The following is a 16,953-nucleotide window of genomic DNA, read 5'->3' on the forward strand; positions in this document are numbered from 1 at the left end:
AATATTGCGGGTCCAATTTCAGACCACTATGATCAAGTGAAGACAGCAATAAAGCGAGTCACGTGACTTTTTTGGTTTCCTAGTGCATAAAAAATTTATTTCTACAGACTTCCCCAGTGGTCCAGTGGCTGAGATTCCATGCTCCCAAAGCAGGGAGGCCAGGTTCGATCCCTGGTCAGGGAACTAGATCCCACATGTCACAACTAAGAGTTCGCATGCTGCAGCTAAGACCTGACACAGCCAAATAAATAAATTTGAAAAATATATGTGTGTGTGTATATATATGCTATAAAGCATTATATAGCATTATGCTATAAAAATCAATGTACATACCTTAATTTAAAAAAATACTTGATTGCTAAAAAATGCTAACCATCATCTGAACTTTCAGTGAACCACAATGTTTTTTTGCTGGTGGAGGATTTGAAATAATGCAAGAATTACCAAAATGTGACACAGAGACAGGAAGTGAGCAAATGCTGTTGGGAAAACAGTACAGAGAGACTTGTTTGATGCAAGGCTGCCAAAAACTTTCAATTTGTGGGGAAAAAAGAAAAGTATGCACAAAGTACAGTAAAACAAGGTATGCCCATACCATGCCTGCTTGGATTTGTGTTTTAGATGGACCACTCAGACAAGTGGGAGGCGGACTTTGAGAAGAAAGTCAGTGCCAAGATCCAAGCATGAAATAAGAAAGGCCCAGACGGGGACTTCCCTGGTGGTCCAGTGGTTGAGAATTCACCTTCTGCTGCAGGGGACACAGGTTCGATCCTCAGTCAGGAAGCTGGGATCCCACATGCCATGGAGCAGCAAAGCCCATGCACCTCAATTATTGAGCCTGCATGACGCAACTAGGGAGAAGCCCTAGTGAAAGATCCTGCATGCCACAACCCAGTGCAGCCAAATATAAACTATTTTTTTTAAAAAAGAAAGATACCCCAATACAAAATAAAAAGTTTAAAGTTGGAGAAAAAAAAAGTAAAAAGATTAAGAGGAATTGATGTTTAACAAGGTAAAAAAAGAGAGAGAGAAAGAAAAACCCACGCTGAGGAGGTGGAGCACGCAGGCCTCCTCTGAAATCTTTCCTTTTCTCCAAGAGGCGATGTTGTTTTTCTCAGCCAAGCTGGGCGGGTTACACCCATTAGTTTTTAGAGCTTTTAGCAAATATCCCAGGAAGAGGGTGAGAGAGTAAACCGATGCGCCAATGCACTTCCCAAAAACATAATTTCCCTGGACCCTGTCAGTTTATCCTGTTTTTCTTAAACAAACTAAAACAAGCCACCAACTTTGCCAAGAAAGGGACAGCCTCACTAGCAGCTGATCCAAGGTTAGTTTTATTGTCTACTTGGCCTATTTCCTAGTCATCAAGCACCGCCATCGCTTCAAAACCTGATCTTGACGTAGAACTAGGCCACTCTTCCCACTTTGATCCTGCAGGAGAGCTAGACACCCTGCCATCAGCTCTGACACTTGGGAGGACTTAAAGGTGGCACCCGCAACAATGATCAAGAGTCCAATTCAGAACCTTGGGCCTGGCTACTTCCAGAATGATCCACACCCTCGGATGTCAACCACTTTCCCTCCAGCCCAGTCCCTCACTGGCCATGGATGTAACCACTTCCCTCTCTAGTGGGCAGCCTACTCTGAAGCTGAGACTATGTCACATTCATTTACATCCCGTTCCCCAAAGCACCTTACACAGGGTGATGGGGGAAGATCAGCGAGGCACTGTTGCTTGCTAGCTGTGTGACCCTGGACAAGTTACCTAACCTCTCTGAAGCTTTTCTTCCCCAGTAAATATGGATGATAACAATAACTCCATCCTGAGGTTATATGATGAAATAATTATGCAAATGCTGAGGGCCAGCACTTACATTTATTAAGGGCTTGTGAAGAAAAAAGGAGGAGGAAAAGAAGAGGGAAGAGGGGAGGAGAAGGAAAAAGGGAAAAAGAGGGAGGGAAGAACTTTGGGGTCAAACAGTCTTAGGTTCAAATCTCTGCAAAACTGCTTACTCAGTTATGCAATGTCAGGTAAGTTCCTTAACCTCTCTGACTCACAGTTTTCTCCTCTGTAAACTAGGGATAATACTGCCTACTTTGCCAAGAGGATCTTAGTTAAGATAACAGGTAAGAAGGAGCCTAACACTTAGCTTGCTGACTCTGGGGTATTTAAGAAGTGGGCCTGAAATCACAGCCATTGATATTTTTGGTCCTGAATGGCACTTAGGGAAAAATGTGGTCTCTATTCTAAGCTTCCTGGATCACCCAGCTCTGCCACTCTAGATGGGTGAATGGGTTAAAGTGGAGAGAGGCCAGTTTAGAGGAGCCAGGCCTCCCACTGCACTCCCATCCATGGGAACAATGCTGTCCTTCACCACTTCCAAATGCAGGCTGTTAAGCTCCCTGTGAGCCAACTGTATTCTCTCTGGACAAAGGAGATAAGCGAGCCAGGCTTGCCTTTCCCTGGACCCAAGCAGTACCCCTCTGTCCTGGCTGAGAAGCATGCCTGGTGGGTAGAACTCCCATCTGCTAAGGAGACCCTAAAGCACTAGCCCCTGACATCTTAGGACCTTCCAGAAGGCAAGTTATTTTAAGCTCTCCTGGACCCAAGGCCTGAGCAAATGAAACAAATGCCTTTGGGACAAGAAAGGCTTTTTAAGACCTCTCATTCCCGCCAGAAACACACTTAAAATCTAAAAAATTTAAAGCTCATCACCTCTCTTGGGTTCACTTTGTGCTTCCAGGCTTTGGTTTAGAGGAAGACAAAGTGAAACCCCAAACCCTCTGATCAATGGATTATGACAAATGCTTGCCCTCTGCCACTCCACGCTGTCCTGGGCAGTGCAGGGACTGAACGCCAGCGGGGAGAAGCAGTCAACGCCACTTTCCTGCCAAAGATCGGGCAGACGGAGGCTGATGTTGAAATCTGTTTCTTTTTTTAACAAGGAATGGGACAGGGATGCTAGCCAAGGAGCAGGTTTGCCTGAGGTCTCCACGAGGCATCCACGAACAGAACCAGGGTACCGCAGGTGCAAGGGAGGGGCAGGGCTGTGGGAAGCCTGGCAGGCTAGTCCTGGGGAACATCCCTAAACTGGGGGTGCAGGATAAGGACCCCACAGAATTAGTCTCCCACTAGCATATGTGTCAGAACTTGGGGGTCAAACTTGGAGTCAGGCATTCAGGTACATGCACCTACCATCAGACCACCAAGCCCACAACAAAACAGAAAAGATGCACTCTCCCCCTCCCCCAGCCCACCCTACCATCTTACTTCTGCTGGGCAGATCATCCGGGCCCAGGTCATCGGAGGGAGCCAGTGGGGTGTTGCCACTCTCATCCAAGGTCAGGATGAGGGAAACGTCCTCATCTAAACTCACGGCCATGTTCTTCTCTCCTGCAGCCCTCAGGAGGTGATGTCCAAGGCTTTAAATAGTCTCTCCTTTGAGCTCCCGGTCAAAGCTACTGGCCCCGAGGTGCTTCTCAGAAACTCCTCCATCAGTGGCATCTTCTAGGGTTTGGGGAATTAAAAAAAAAAGAAAAAGACAATTATCATAATACAACCACTGATGAAAATGTTCTGGAATCAGACGGTGGTGATGGTTGCATAACTTTACAAGTATACTAAAAATGGTACCCTTTAAGATGGTGGATCTTACAGTAATGTGAATTGTATCTTAATAATAATAATAAAAAAGAGTATCCCAGGATGTGCCACTGTACTATGCTTTGTCGCTCAGTCATGTCCAACTCTTTGCGACCCCATAGACTGTAGCCCGCCAGGCTCTTTGTTCATGGGGATTCTCTAGGCAATACTGGAGTAGGTTGCCATGCCCTCTTCCAGGGAATTGTCCCAACCCAGGAATCAAACCCAGGTCTCTCTCACTGCAGGCAGATTCTTTACTGTCTGAGCCAATATTGCACTGAAATATGGCAGATGGGGCGGGAACTTTAAAAGAACACATACTAAAAAGTTAAGTGTAATTATGTTTGCAGATTGAGATTATGGCTAGTATGTTCCATCTCCACCCTTCTTAACCCTTGTTCGTGTGTTTCGTAAAGATATTAAATACTTTATATATATATATACACATATATATATATATATGGAGTCTTTTGGGCCTAGAAAAGAGAACAACAGTCTCAAAGGCACCTTGCTAAATCATCTAACTTCAGAGAAAACAAAGCATAACTTTAGTTCCACCCTGATTCTCCAGGCCAATTGCATCTATCTGGGACTTATCACCCCCTGTCCGGAAACCTACCACCCCCTACACACGCCCAGAAGACTTATCACCCCCTGCCCAGCTACAAATGTCATCTCAGCAAAAGAATACTCAAAATAACCCGCCTGATTGACGTTTCCCTTATCAGTTCCACAAATCTCCCTATAAGTATGAAGCCTCCCTGATTCCTCTAAGCTCTCAGCCTGGTCGTTAGGCCAACTGTCGCTCCTCCTTGCCTAAATAAAGGTAACCTACTTCTGGTGAGCTCATCCTTCCTCTTCTGCCTCGCCGGAACTGTACCTTACATTCTTGGTGCCAAAACCCTGGAGGGGGCGAGGCACCCATCTCACTGTCTCTCACTCGCTCACTCTCCCTCCATTTCATTGTTTTCCCCTTTTCCCCCAGAGTCTGGGAGCACGAACGTCCTCCAAGCTCACTTTTCTGCCAGGGCTCTTAAGTTCCCCTCAGGGACGCCTAGTGCCTTCGTGAGCGGTGCAAGTCTTGTGCTAAGGCTTTATTGATGCTTTGCGTTCCCCCAGGCCTCCGCTTTACCCCCTCTTCTCTCTCTCTCTGACGACCTCCAGAATAGGGACCTCTTGCCATTCGACCGCTCTACATGCACCACTCCACTCCAGCCAGCCCCTAGATTAAGGTAAGATCTGATCCGGACGGAGTTCTAGAGGCGCCCTAGAGCTCAGTCCTCTCTGGGTCCCAGGGACCTCAGGCCCAGGGCCACTCTAGGCGATGGTGGGGGACGCTCCACCTCGACACAGAGCTCTCTTCTCATAACTCCTATTGCGACTACGGGTGACGACTCGAGTTCCCAATAGGAGGCTCTGCTTGCCTTTCAATGATGAAGTCTGGCCAATCTGTCCCAAAAGATTCCCCTCTGGCCTGTGTTCTCAAAAATCTCAAACCACTCTCACTCACTGAACTCAAAGCTAACTGCTAAAAGCAACTCTGTACACAGATTTGGCGTCAATACCAATTAGACAATCAAGACCGCTGGCCTGAAGTCGGCACATTTGACTTTAACATTCTCCAAAATCTCACTGACTTCCTTAAATGGAATGGCAAGTGGTCGGAGATCCCCTATGCCCACGCCTTTTGGGCCCTTCGGAACAGGCCCTCCCTATGCCAGGCCTGCTCCACCCACGAAGTCCTTCTATGCACCTTGCCTCCCAAGCAAAAGGGCTCTTCTTCCTCAACTAACCGCAGACCGCAACCTTTCGCACCCCCGGAGTTTGACTCCGCGGACGAGCCCCCTCCCTACCCGCCACCCCACCAACCCTCTCCTTCCCCTTCATCCAACTCACCTACTGGCCCCGAAACCTCTCCTGACTCCCCCTTGGCCCCGCTACCCCATCTCCCCGACTCCCCCTCTTCACTTCCCTCCCCCACTGCCACACGGTCACATACCCAACACATGTTTCCCCTGAGAGAGGTGGCAGGGCCAGAGGGCCCCACCCGAGTCCATGTGCCATTTTCATTGTCAGATGTGAGTCAAATAGAAGAAAAGTTAGGATCATTTTCTGAAAAGCCTACCAGATACAGAAAAGAATTCCTGAGACTCTCCCAGGCCTATAACCTCACATGGAGTGACGTATATTATATCCTAAATGCCACTCTCACTCCAGATGAAAAAGACCGTATCTGGCAAGCGGCAAAAGCCCATGCTGATCATTTACATAACCAAGACCGGGACAGCCCAGTTGCTGATGAGGCGGTGCCTCAGTTAGATCCCCACTGGACTTACCAGCCCGGTGACCCAGGTATCAGGAGACTCAATCATATGATCACCTGCATTCTAGAAGGAATGCAGAAAAATACTCATATCCATGTCAAATTATGATAAAGTCAGGGAAATCACCCAAGGGGCAGACGAAAATCCAGCTTTATTCTTGGCACGCCTCACAGAGGCAGTCCAGAAGTATACCAGCCTATATATCACTACCCCTGCCGGGTTACTCTACCTTCACGTTCAGTTCATCAGCCAGTCTGCCCCTGACATCAGACGCAAGCTTTGCCAACTAGAAAAGGGCCCTGAGAACCCCCCAGAGAGACCTTCTAGAAGTAGGCTTTAAGGTGTTCAGTGATAGAGAGGAGGAGGCTAAGAGAGAAAAAGAAAATGAGAGAAAAGCTAAATATGCCTTTTTGGCAGCAGCAATTAAGGAAAGAGATCAGCCTGGCCCAAGTCACCCCAGAATGGGGCTTAAGACTCCCCCCGGACCCTGCTTCTGATGCAACCAGTCAGGACACTGGGCAAAGGCATGTCCAAATCCGTGGCCCCCCACAAAAGCATGCCCAACCTATGGAAATGGGGACACTGGAAGATGGACTGTCCTCAGGGATACCCTGGCGCCCTCCCAGACCTGGAGAGTGGAATGTCCACAGGGACGCCCTGGCGCATCTGAGGAGATCCCCACTTCTCCCCAAAACCCCAGCCCAACTCTACGAGAGTTGTTCCAATGACGGGGCCTGGGTTCCAGCCCCCCAGCCCTTGTCCCAAACACAAGTTCGGAACTTAGGGTAGACAGGGCAGTGGCTGAAAAAAAGATCTCTTTTATAGTAGACACTGGAGCCACTTTCTCTCTCTTAACTTCCTACTCTGGCCCAACGCAAGACTCAGAACTCACAATCAAGGTGGTCTCTGCAGTTCCCCTAAGGCCAAAAATCAGTCCTCCATTACTCTGTCAATTTGGAAAAGCGACCCTTATACACTCATTCCTCATAATGCCTTAGTGCCCAATGGCACTCCTAGGGAGAGATTTGTTATCCAAATTGGGGGTCTTTATTACCATACCCCACCTCGATACAGTCTCTATATTCTGCATGCAGATGGCACCTAGACAGTCCCTGTCCCTCTCCCCTGACCTTCCCTTGGATCTACCCACCTTAGACCCCCAAGTCTCGGACACTGATCACCCATCCATAGCCAAACATCATCCCCCAGTCTACATTAAACTAAAAGACCCCTTGACTATAATCACCCAACAACAGTACTCTCTCACCCCGGAGGCCCACAAGGGACTTAAGTCTATCATAGACCGTCTTCTTCAAGCCTCTATCCTAATTCCTACCCATTCACCACACAACACCCCTATTCTGGCAGTAAAGAAGGGACCAAACTCTTGGAGACTGGTCCAGGACCTGAGAAAAATCAATGAGGCTATTATGCCGACATTCCCAGTAGTCCCTAACCCTTATGCCCTTCTGTCTACCATACCCCCCAACGCAACCCACTTCACAGTATTAGATCTCAAAGACGCTTTTTTCACCATCCCCCTCCACCCCTCTCCCAAACCCTTTGCGCCTTCACCTGGCAAGACCTCGAGACTCATGTGGCCCAACAGCTAACATGGACAGTTCTCTCCCAGGGGTTCAGAGACAGTCCCCACTTTTTTGGACAGGCTTTACAAAAGGACCTACAGACACTCGACCTAACCCCAAGTCATCTCCTCCAACACATCTACCTATTGGATGTACGTATTGGTATTGCCCAAGAGGTGGCCTCCCTGCATACAGGCCATGGCTGCTATTGCAGCCCTCGTACCCGAAGCAAATAAACTCTCCAGACATGCCCCTTTAACAGTCTGTTCTCCACACACCTTCCGAGACTTGCTATCACATCGGGCTTTCCTCTCCCTTCCTCCTTCCAGGATACAGGTCCTACATGCCTTTCTTCTCGACCCTCAGTTCTCATTCTCCCCCTGCTCTCCCCTTAACCCCGCCAGCTTATTACCCGTGTCCTCTACAACAGACTCCCTCTTACAAAGCTGCAGCCTAACAGTAGATCTTACCCAAAACCCCTTCCAACATCTAATAGATCAGCCCATCCTAGACCCAGACACCCCACACTAGTTCATTGATGGTAGCTCTCAAAATTCGCCACCCTTTGCAGCAGGATATGCCATCATCCAGGGACACCTTTGTCACAATCACGGAACCCGGACAATTGAAGCTTCACCACTGCCACCTCACACCACCTCTCAACAGGCAGAACGGACAGCTCTCACCAGAGCTTTAACTCTAGCTAAAAATCTAAGGGTTAACATCCACACAGACTCCAGATATGCCTATAACATACTTCATTCAAACGTCCTAATATGGAGAGAAAGAGGTTTCCTAACCCAAAGGGCATCCCCCATTATTCATTCAGACCTGATCCACAAACTTCTAGAGGCAGCACTCTTACCAAACAAAGCCGCCGTCCTCCACTGTAGGGGACATCGAAAGGGAAGTCTCATATCAGCCGACAACAATGCTGCAGACCGGAAGGCAAAGGAGATAGCCCTGTCCCATCCTTCCCTCCAGTCCCCTGTCATCCTATCTTTGACTCCACCCGACCCTCCCACCACCAGAGAAATCCTCTCTTATCTACACTCACTTTTTCATCCCTCATCCAAGACACTCCAACAGTTCCTCCGTAACCACTTCCCCATATCCAGGGCTGACCAACAATATTTAGATAACCTTACCCGCTCCTGTCAAACATGTCAACGTACTAACCCCAATTCCGACCTTAAACCAACATCCTTTCCAACCCATCAAATGCAAGGCAGCCTCCCAGCACAGGATTGGCAGATAGACTTTACTCATATGCCCCGAGTCCGGAGAGTCAGATACCTTCTAGTCCTTGTGGTCACCTTTTCGGGATGGGTAGAAGCATTTCCCACTACAAACAAGAGAGACCACACCATGGCCCACATCCTCATCACAGAAATTATCCCCAGGTTTGGCCTGCCTGTTATATCCCTACAGTCTGATAATGGCCCGGAATTTACATCCAAGGTCACCCAACAACTTGTCCAATTCTTACAGATACCCTGGAAATTTCACATTCCATACCGTCCCCAGTCCTCAGGAAAGGTAGAAAGGATGAATAGAATAATCAAAGAAACCCTTACCAAACTAACCCTCGAGGTACATCTGGACTGGACTAAACTTTTGCCAGTTGTTCTCCTCAGAATACGGGCTTTGCCCAGAAAGCCCCTGGGGCTGAGCCCCTTTGAGGTGATGTATGGAAGGCCCATGCTCCCTCCTGGACCCCCCGCTGAACCTCCTCCCATACCAAGCTTCCTACACGCCCCTCTGCTGGCGCAACTCCGTGATGCCCTCTGGAAATACGTCAACCACAACTTGCCTGCCCCTGACCCCCAAGCCTCCCTGCCCCCTTTACAAATTGGGGACATGGTCTATCTGCCTGATAGTCCCCAGGGTGACCTAACCCCAAAGAGGCAGGGACCATTCAAAGTCACCCTCCTTACCCCAACTGCAGTTAAACTCGAGAAGGTCACTTCCCGGGTACACCTCTCTCACCTAAAACAGGTCACCTCCAATCCTGCACTGCCCTCCTTAAATGACACCTATCAGGTGTCCCTCACAGGACCCACCTCCTTAAAATTCACCCGGCGACAACCCCTGTCAACCATCGGAGGGGACACTGAATGACCTGGACTCTCTTCAACCTACAACTGTTCCTGACCCAACTACTACAAGACCTCTGGACCAGCACCGCAACAGGAACCTCCTTCAAAGACCTGACTACACTGGTGTCTCGACTGTGGCTCCAAGAACCTTCTACAACCTGACTCCAGACGAAATCGATTTCTTTACTCTCATTCTTTACATCATTCTACATCCTAATGAGCACTGTTCCTTCTCAGATTCAAACAACTTTGGGCTTTCTGCCCCTCGCCCTGACTGGCCTCTCCCTGTCTCTCTAACTATAACTGCACTCCTAATCTTAATCCTTGCTATAGGCCTAGTAACTGTCTCCCCTCAGGACTGGCCCCCTATCCTTCGTCTTTCCGTGGGTATCGCCTACGTTGCTGGCTGTGTTCTGCTCCTAGGGCGCTATTTCCTCTGTACTGCCTAACTAACAGCCCATGACTCCTCTGCTCCTTATCCTTGCTGCGCTCCCCAGCCTTCTGGCCACTCCCTGCCCCTGCTCAGACATTTATTCCTACATACATTCCTCATGTTATAACACAGCTCCAAAACCATGCACCATGAACCTCGGGGGCGGGAAGTCCAAATCCCTACTCACTGTCAAAGTTCAAAAGAGAGGGAGTTTTGTGAGTATCTATCATAAGCCAAATGGAAGAAACATATGTTTCTATCCCATTACCCATTGGGGGTACTCAGAAGGGGGCAGGGTACCAGATCAAAATCGGGAAAAGAAACAAGAACAAGTCATAAAGAACATAATTTCCCGGTTACAGGTGACCCCTGAGCCTTATAAACGCCTAGACCTCCTTCCCAATTATGGCCTCTCCTGAAACCCCCCTCTGGCAACCAACACCTTACCCGCCTTCTCAACCTTTCCTTCCAATTCTTCCAGTACACACAGCACACATCCCAGTGTTGGATATGCATGTCACTGTCTCCCTCACCACACAGAGCAATTCCCTTACCCTCAACCTGGCTGTCACAGGGCAACTATACCTCCCCTTCCCAACAGAAAACTACACAACTCATTGGGCCAGTCTCTGACAATGTCCTACTCTCAGCCTCTTCAAACCTAACCTGTATTAACTACTCTAGTCCCAACTACACTGGTCTTACAAACTCTGCTCCCTCCTTCTGTTCCACTTGGGTTCTCTGGAACACCACAAATAATTGCACCAATCCGGGAATCTTCATTCTCTGTGGGACCTATGCATTTTCATGCCTCCCCTTAGAAACCCCTGGACCCTGCATCTTGGTCTTCCTGACCCCGGGCCTAACATTCCTCAAAGAAGAGATAGAACAAATAGTCTACCCCCAAGGGAAACTTTCCCATAGAAAAAGACAGGCTGTCATAGCCCCCCTGTGATTGGGACCAGCATAGCAGCAGCCCTAGGCACCGGGATTGGAGGCATCTCGACCTCTGCCCCTTTCTACTACAAGCTGTCCCAAGAACTTAATGAGGGCATGGAGCGGGTAGTGGAGTCCTTCGTTTCAATCCAAAGACAAATTGACTCATTAGCTTCTGTGGCCCTACAAAAGAGGCGAGCCCTGGACCTTCTCACCGCAGAAAAGGGAGGGACCTGCCTTTTCCTAGGAGAGGACGGCTGCTACTTTGTTAATGAGACGGGCATAGTCCAGGGCAGAGTCAAAGAACTTAGAGACAGAATGAACGTCGCAGAAATGAGTTACAAAACCTTTACCCTCCCCAAAACCTGTTCCAACAGATCCTCCCTTGGTTGCTCCCTTTCCTGGGACCATTGGTACTTATCATTCTATTCCTCTTATTTGGACCCTGTCTCTTCAATCTCTTGCAAAGGTTTCTCCAAGAACGGATTCGGGCCATCTCTCGAGATCAGGTCAAGACCATCCTTCTTCTTGAGAGCCTCACCTCAAGCTCAGAAAAAAGAGACCGTGAGCCCTAAGGCGATCCTCCATTCCAGACCCAAAACCGTCACCCCTATCCAGCAGGAAGTAGCCAGAGAGATACGGCGCCCTTTTCCCCATTTTTTTATGATTTCAGGGTCTGGAATGAAGGAGTCTTTTGGGCCTAGAAAAGAGAACAACAGTCTCAAAGGCCCTTTGCCGAATCATCTAACTTCGGAGAAAACAAAGCATAACTTTAGTTCCACCCTGACGCTCCAGGCTGGTTGCATCTATCTGGGATTTATCACCCCCTGTCTGGAAACCTACCACCCCCTACACACCCCCAGAAGGATTTATCACCCCCTGCCCAACTACAAATTCATCTCAACAAAAGAATACTCAAAATATCCCGCCTGATTGACGTTTCCCTTATCAGTTCCACAAACCTCCCTATAAATATGAAGCCTCCCTGATCCCTCTCGGCGCTCAGCCTGGTCGTTAGGCCAACTGTTGCCCCTCCTTGCCTAAATAAAGGTAACCTACTTCTGTTGAGGTCGTCTTTCCTTTTCTGTCTTGCTGGAACTGTATGTTACATATATGACCGTTCATATAATAGTAATTAGTACTCAGTGAGGGTTTACTATATACTGGGGCTCTTCTAGCAATTTTTACGTAAAGTTGATTGAAACTCAATAATAGTAAGTAGGATTATTGTCCCGCTTTACAGAAGGGGGGACTTAAGGCTCAGAGAGGTTAAGTAACTTGTCCAAGATCCCACAGCAGGAAAGTCAAGCTTTGAACTACATAATCTGACTCCAGACCTGTGCTCCCAGCCACCATGCTACAATTCTTCCAAGTCCAGCCCTGGTATTTAGGCAGCACTTAGCTCCAATAACCTATAAATAGTGTGCCAGGTCATCTAAACGTACCCATGTCATTCTTACAGAGGCACTATTCTCCTAGATTTAGGTATTTGGGGAGGAAAGGGAAGAGACTAGAATATTTTTTTAAGTGAAATGCTTATTTGGAACTTCCAATTCAAAACCGTCAGAACTAGCCTTTTACAGTTCCTATTTATACACATTCCCGTTTCCGCTGAGGAGGACCAAAAGAAATGCAAGCACTCAGCAGATCTCACAGCAGACCTTTGAACTTGAAAACAGCAGCAGGTTCCTTCCTCAAACTGCAGTTTTCTGGTCTCAATCAAGTTTTCCTCCAAACCAACCCACTGAAAGGCAACCCAGCAATTTACCTCCTTCAGAAACCTCCACGACCATTCAAGGCAGGGCCCTGTGCATCAATAGCTTCTTAAAAAGTAGGCAGTTTAAAGTGAGCACTATTCTTTGCTGCTAAGCCTGTAGCGCTCTGCTCAGCAAACTTCCTGTGAGATTTTTTTTTAAGTTTCCTCCAGATCTGGGGATTCATTTTACTTTTAAATCTCAGTAGTGGGAAAACAGAAAAGGAAATTCCAAATGAGATGCTACCATTTGGCTGTCTTAAAGCATTTTATGTCTTTTTTTTTTCTTTCTGGCTTAACTTTTCATCACAGATACTTTCAAATATACTCAAATGTAGAGAGAATATGTAAATGAACTTCCTTGTATTGATCACTCAGCCCTGACAATTATTAACATCTTGTCCCAGCCAGTATTTATTTTGTAGGCTGGAGAGACTATTAACTTTTTCAACTCATCAAGAAGAGCTTTTTTAATTGTATCATTGCTATTATAGTAGCTACTGGCTTTTATTTTAGCTGTATAATATATGACTGTTTGCTTGTAATGCATGCCTTAGTTTTGTGGCTCTCAGCGGGGGTGATCACAACAGAGATATATGTGGCTCAAAATGTAAATAGTGTTGCTGTTAGGAAAATTTACTTAGCTGATGTCCCCACTTCACAGATGAGGAAAGTGAGGTTTAGAGGGGTTAAATTAACCTACCTCTGGTAAGTAGACCGCGGGGAAGTAATAGAGCCCAGATTTCAACCCAGGCAGTCTGACCCTCCCTGATAACCATTACCCTTCCTCCCTTCCCAGACCAGTCTCCTCATCTGAATTCAAATCCATAATTTTAGAGAGGGAAAACTGAGGCTCAGAGAAGAGAAGGGACTTACTTAAGGTCACAGTGCTTCTCCCTCTAGAGAGGATCCAGAATGGAAGGGTCACCCCTAGGGAAAGGTCCCAGGGAAAGCCGGCAGGCCGTCCCGCTGTCCACTCGGGCAGACTGATCAGGCAAGAGTCTCTTGCAGGGTGAGTGGCCTGAGGGCGCCAGGGAGATGAGCATTTGAGAGAAAAGGAGGGGCGAAGAGGCGTGCGGGATCTACTCCACGTGTTCGACTTTGAGCCCCCTCTCCCCGCCCCGGGCTTCCTCGGGCGGTCTCCACGCTGCCCGCCCGCCCCCAGCCCCCGCGCCGACCAGAACTGGAGGGAGAGACGCGCAGCAATGAACCCCGCAGCCCCTCTTGGCCCGACCTGCCCGCCTCCCACACCCAAACGCCCAATCGCAACCTTTCACTCCGAGCCCCCTGCCCCTTGACCCCTGCCCTCTCCGCTGGCCATCCCTCACACGCCTCGAATTCTTACACGCGCCGCCGCAGCAACCCGGACCGACCGCCGGGGTCCGCACAACCAGCACAGCCCGCCGGCGCAGCCGCCAAAGCCCCGAGCTTGGAGCTGTTGCAGCTGCAGCAGCCGCCGCAGAAACAGCCACCTCAGCCGCTGCCACCACGGCAGCTGCGCCAGCTCTCCCATCCGCCGCCTACTGTCCCCTCCGTCTGGCCGGCACCGCCCCATTCCCCCCTTCGCCGCGCCCCATTGGCTACCTCGGCCGTCATGATGATCTCTGATTGGCCAGCTCTTACGTCCTTCCCCAGTTAATACAAGCCTCCCTGCCCGCCCTGCCTTCCCATTCTCCCCGCCTTACTCGTTCGGCTTAACCCTGAGGGAGGCCCGGCTCTTCCAATTGGTGGAGAGTTACACACATCGTGTTTCTGATTGGTCAGTTCTCAGGAGGTGGACCAAACCGAGGGGAATAAGGAATCGAATGGTGAAAAAGAAAGTTAATCAGACACCGAGTCCCGCCTTCTGAGATTGATGGGTAACCTAGCAACGCAGGTACAGCTGTGGTAATCAACGATAGAAAAACCTAAAGACCACCGAGCAAGTGAGTGATCATGTGAGGAAGGGCTGGAGATGATGGGGAGATGTTGAATGGGGTCTAGTCCTGTATCTTTTGACTCTCTGAGGAATCAGCAGCGCCCTCCCGCCCCCACCGCGAGCCAGTCCCCAACTCAGGAGCCTGATCTCCAGCCCCTGCCTCAGTCTGGACCTCCCTCTCGACCTTCTGCAAAGACGACTGGGCATCCTCTTTGGTGTCTCTGCCTCTACTCTGCCCCTCCTCTGGTCCACTTCATGGTTCCACCTCCTCATCCGTAAAACGTGGATGATACTAGTCAAGTGGAATCACACCAAAGTTAAACTACTTTCAAGTCACACATAGGTGCCGGGGGTGAGAGAGTAGTTTTATATGCCCCCTACCATTCCATCAACAGCTTATACATCCCAAGGTGAGCATGCAATGAAAGTGAAGCTTTAAATTATGTACCTTTGTACTAATGTTGGCTTTTTGTGCTATAATAACTTTAGACCTTAACTTCCATCCCTGTTCTTAAAAATATAATTTCATTTACATACTCAAGACGAAGGGTTTGCTGCAAGGATTAACTAAAACAAAGTAGAATAATGATCGCCAGGGGCTGGGGTAGTGGGAAAGGAGAGTTATTACTTAATAGGTACAGAGTTTCAATTTGGGATGATGAAAAAGTTCTGGAAGGCAGATGGTGGTGATGGCTGCATATAGATATGAATATAACAATTTACTGCCACTGAATTTAAAATGGTTCCAGTGGTAAACTTTATGTTGCCTGCATGCGCGCTCAGTTGCTTCAATCCAACTCAGTCGCTCCAGTTGTGTCTTGACTCCGCAAACCCTTGGACGGTAGCCCGCCAGGGTCCTCTGTCCATAAGATTTTCCAGGCAAGAATACCTGAGTGGATTGACATTCCCTCCTCTAGGGGATCTTCCCAACCCAGGATTCCAACCTGGTCTTCTGCACTGAAGGTGGATTCTTTACCGCTGAGGTTATGTATATTTTAACACAATAATAATTTTTCAAACCAACTATAAAGCTAGCCAAAACCATTTATTGCTAAATTAGCACTCTGAAAATCAGCCAAAGGCATAAAACAAACTGAGAGCTTTTATTCATAAAACCACCGAACTTCAGGTTTGTTCTGTACTTACCTGAGACTTCTCTGATTTCCCCATACTCAGTTCTATCTCGATTAATAGTTCAACCAGGGCGGGTAGCCCCCTGAAAACCAAGAGCTTCACTGTCGCTGTCTGATGGGGCTCACTTGATTTGGAGGACTGTTGGCTAAAGTAGCAGTCTTGGTGGGATGAGAACAGGGAACCCCGGCGGGTGTAGCAGTCCAAGGTTGTGGTTCTATTCGGCGCCAACAGTGGACTGAAAGCTCGGAGTTACAGGGAATGGGGCATCCATGCGGAACCTGACGAGCTCTGTGTCTTACCTTGACTGACTAGAGGTTATGCGCATGTGCAGCAGAGACCTGCTTGGGCCCCAGCGACTTAGACATCCTTGGCTGTTGAAGACTGTGTAGACTGGTGTACTGAGTGTATACGGTACTTGCCATCCAAGAATAGGAGTCTTACTGGTTCAAAGTTTGAGCACAACCCTTGACTGATTTTTGGCTGAATATTAAACTATGTGGATACATAGGTGACCCCTAGGAAGCCACGTTTTAAAATAAAAATATTAAAAAAAAAAATTAAGCAGAGATATCAGTAGCTGCACACCGTGGAGGAGACTGACTTGACAGATTTAGTCCAGGAAGTAAATTACCAACTGTCCAAGCAAAACAAAAACAGCAATCATTAGGAAGAAAAAAATACTGTGTTGCTACCAAAAAAAAAAAAAATCTTCCCTCTAAGATTTCCAGTGTTCAATAAAAATTGTGAGATGTGTGTAAACATACTCAGGGGAAAAAAGCAGTCAACAGACACAGTCTCTATGTGTCCCCAGATGTTGGTTTCAGCAGACAGAGACTTCAAAGAACCTATTATAAATACGATCAAAGAACTAAGGAAACCATGTTTGAATAATTGAAAGAAGACAAGATAACAATGACTCATCAAATAGAAAATATTTAGTATCCCAGAATAAATTATGATAAATTAAGGTGTACATTATAATCCCTAAATCAACCACTAAAAAAAAAACCTCAAAAAATTGCCGGGTCAGCCGGAAGATTTCAGTGAGCAACACGACGCGTTCCTTTAGGCTAAGAAATAAAGACACAGAACAGATGGGGTCGAGAGGATTGCTGCAGTCAGCGATG

At 48.1% G+C, this 16,953-nt stretch overlaps 2 protein-coding genes across 5 annotated transcripts in view; one reads left to right on the plus strand and one right to left on the minus strand.

Annotated features, from left to right (window-relative positions):
• TPCN1 (two pore segment channel 1) overlaps window positions 1-14,311 on the minus strand; it is a 70,973-nt gene extending 56,662 nt beyond the window's left edge. For 2 of the 4 annotated variants that reach the window (XM_043901691.1, XM_043901690.1), the window contains exons 1-2: window positions 14,120-14,311; window positions 3,272-3,505 (exon numbers count right to left, since the gene is read on the minus strand). In XM_043901691.1, coding sequence (XP_043757626.1) covers window positions 3,272-3,337 — 66 coding nt within the window. In that variant the 5' untranslated portion in view covers window positions 3,338-3,505; window positions 14,120-14,311. Of the gene's footprint in view, window positions 1-3,271; window positions 3,509-13,650; window positions 13,796-14,119 lie in introns of all 4 variants that reach the window. The other 2 variants (XM_043901689.1, XM_043901687.1) reach the window with 2 other exon arrangements.
• A 289-nt stretch (window positions 14,312-14,600) lies between these two features.
• The window catches only part of IQCD (IQ motif containing D), a 48,334-nt gene continuing 45,981 nt past the window's right edge, over window positions 14,601-16,953 (plus strand). Inside the window, exon 1 of the mRNA XM_043901699.1 lies at window positions 14,601-14,699. The gene's annotated coding sequence lies outside the window, so the exon portion shown is untranslated. The remainder of the gene's footprint in view (window positions 14,700-16,953) is intronic.

This window comes from Cervus elaphus, chromosome 5, assembly GCF_910594005.1.
Source record: "Cervus elaphus chromosome 5, mCerEla1.1, whole genome shotgun sequence".
Taxonomy (NCBI): domain Eukaryota; kingdom Metazoa; phylum Chordata; class Mammalia; order Artiodactyla; family Cervidae; genus Cervus; species Cervus elaphus.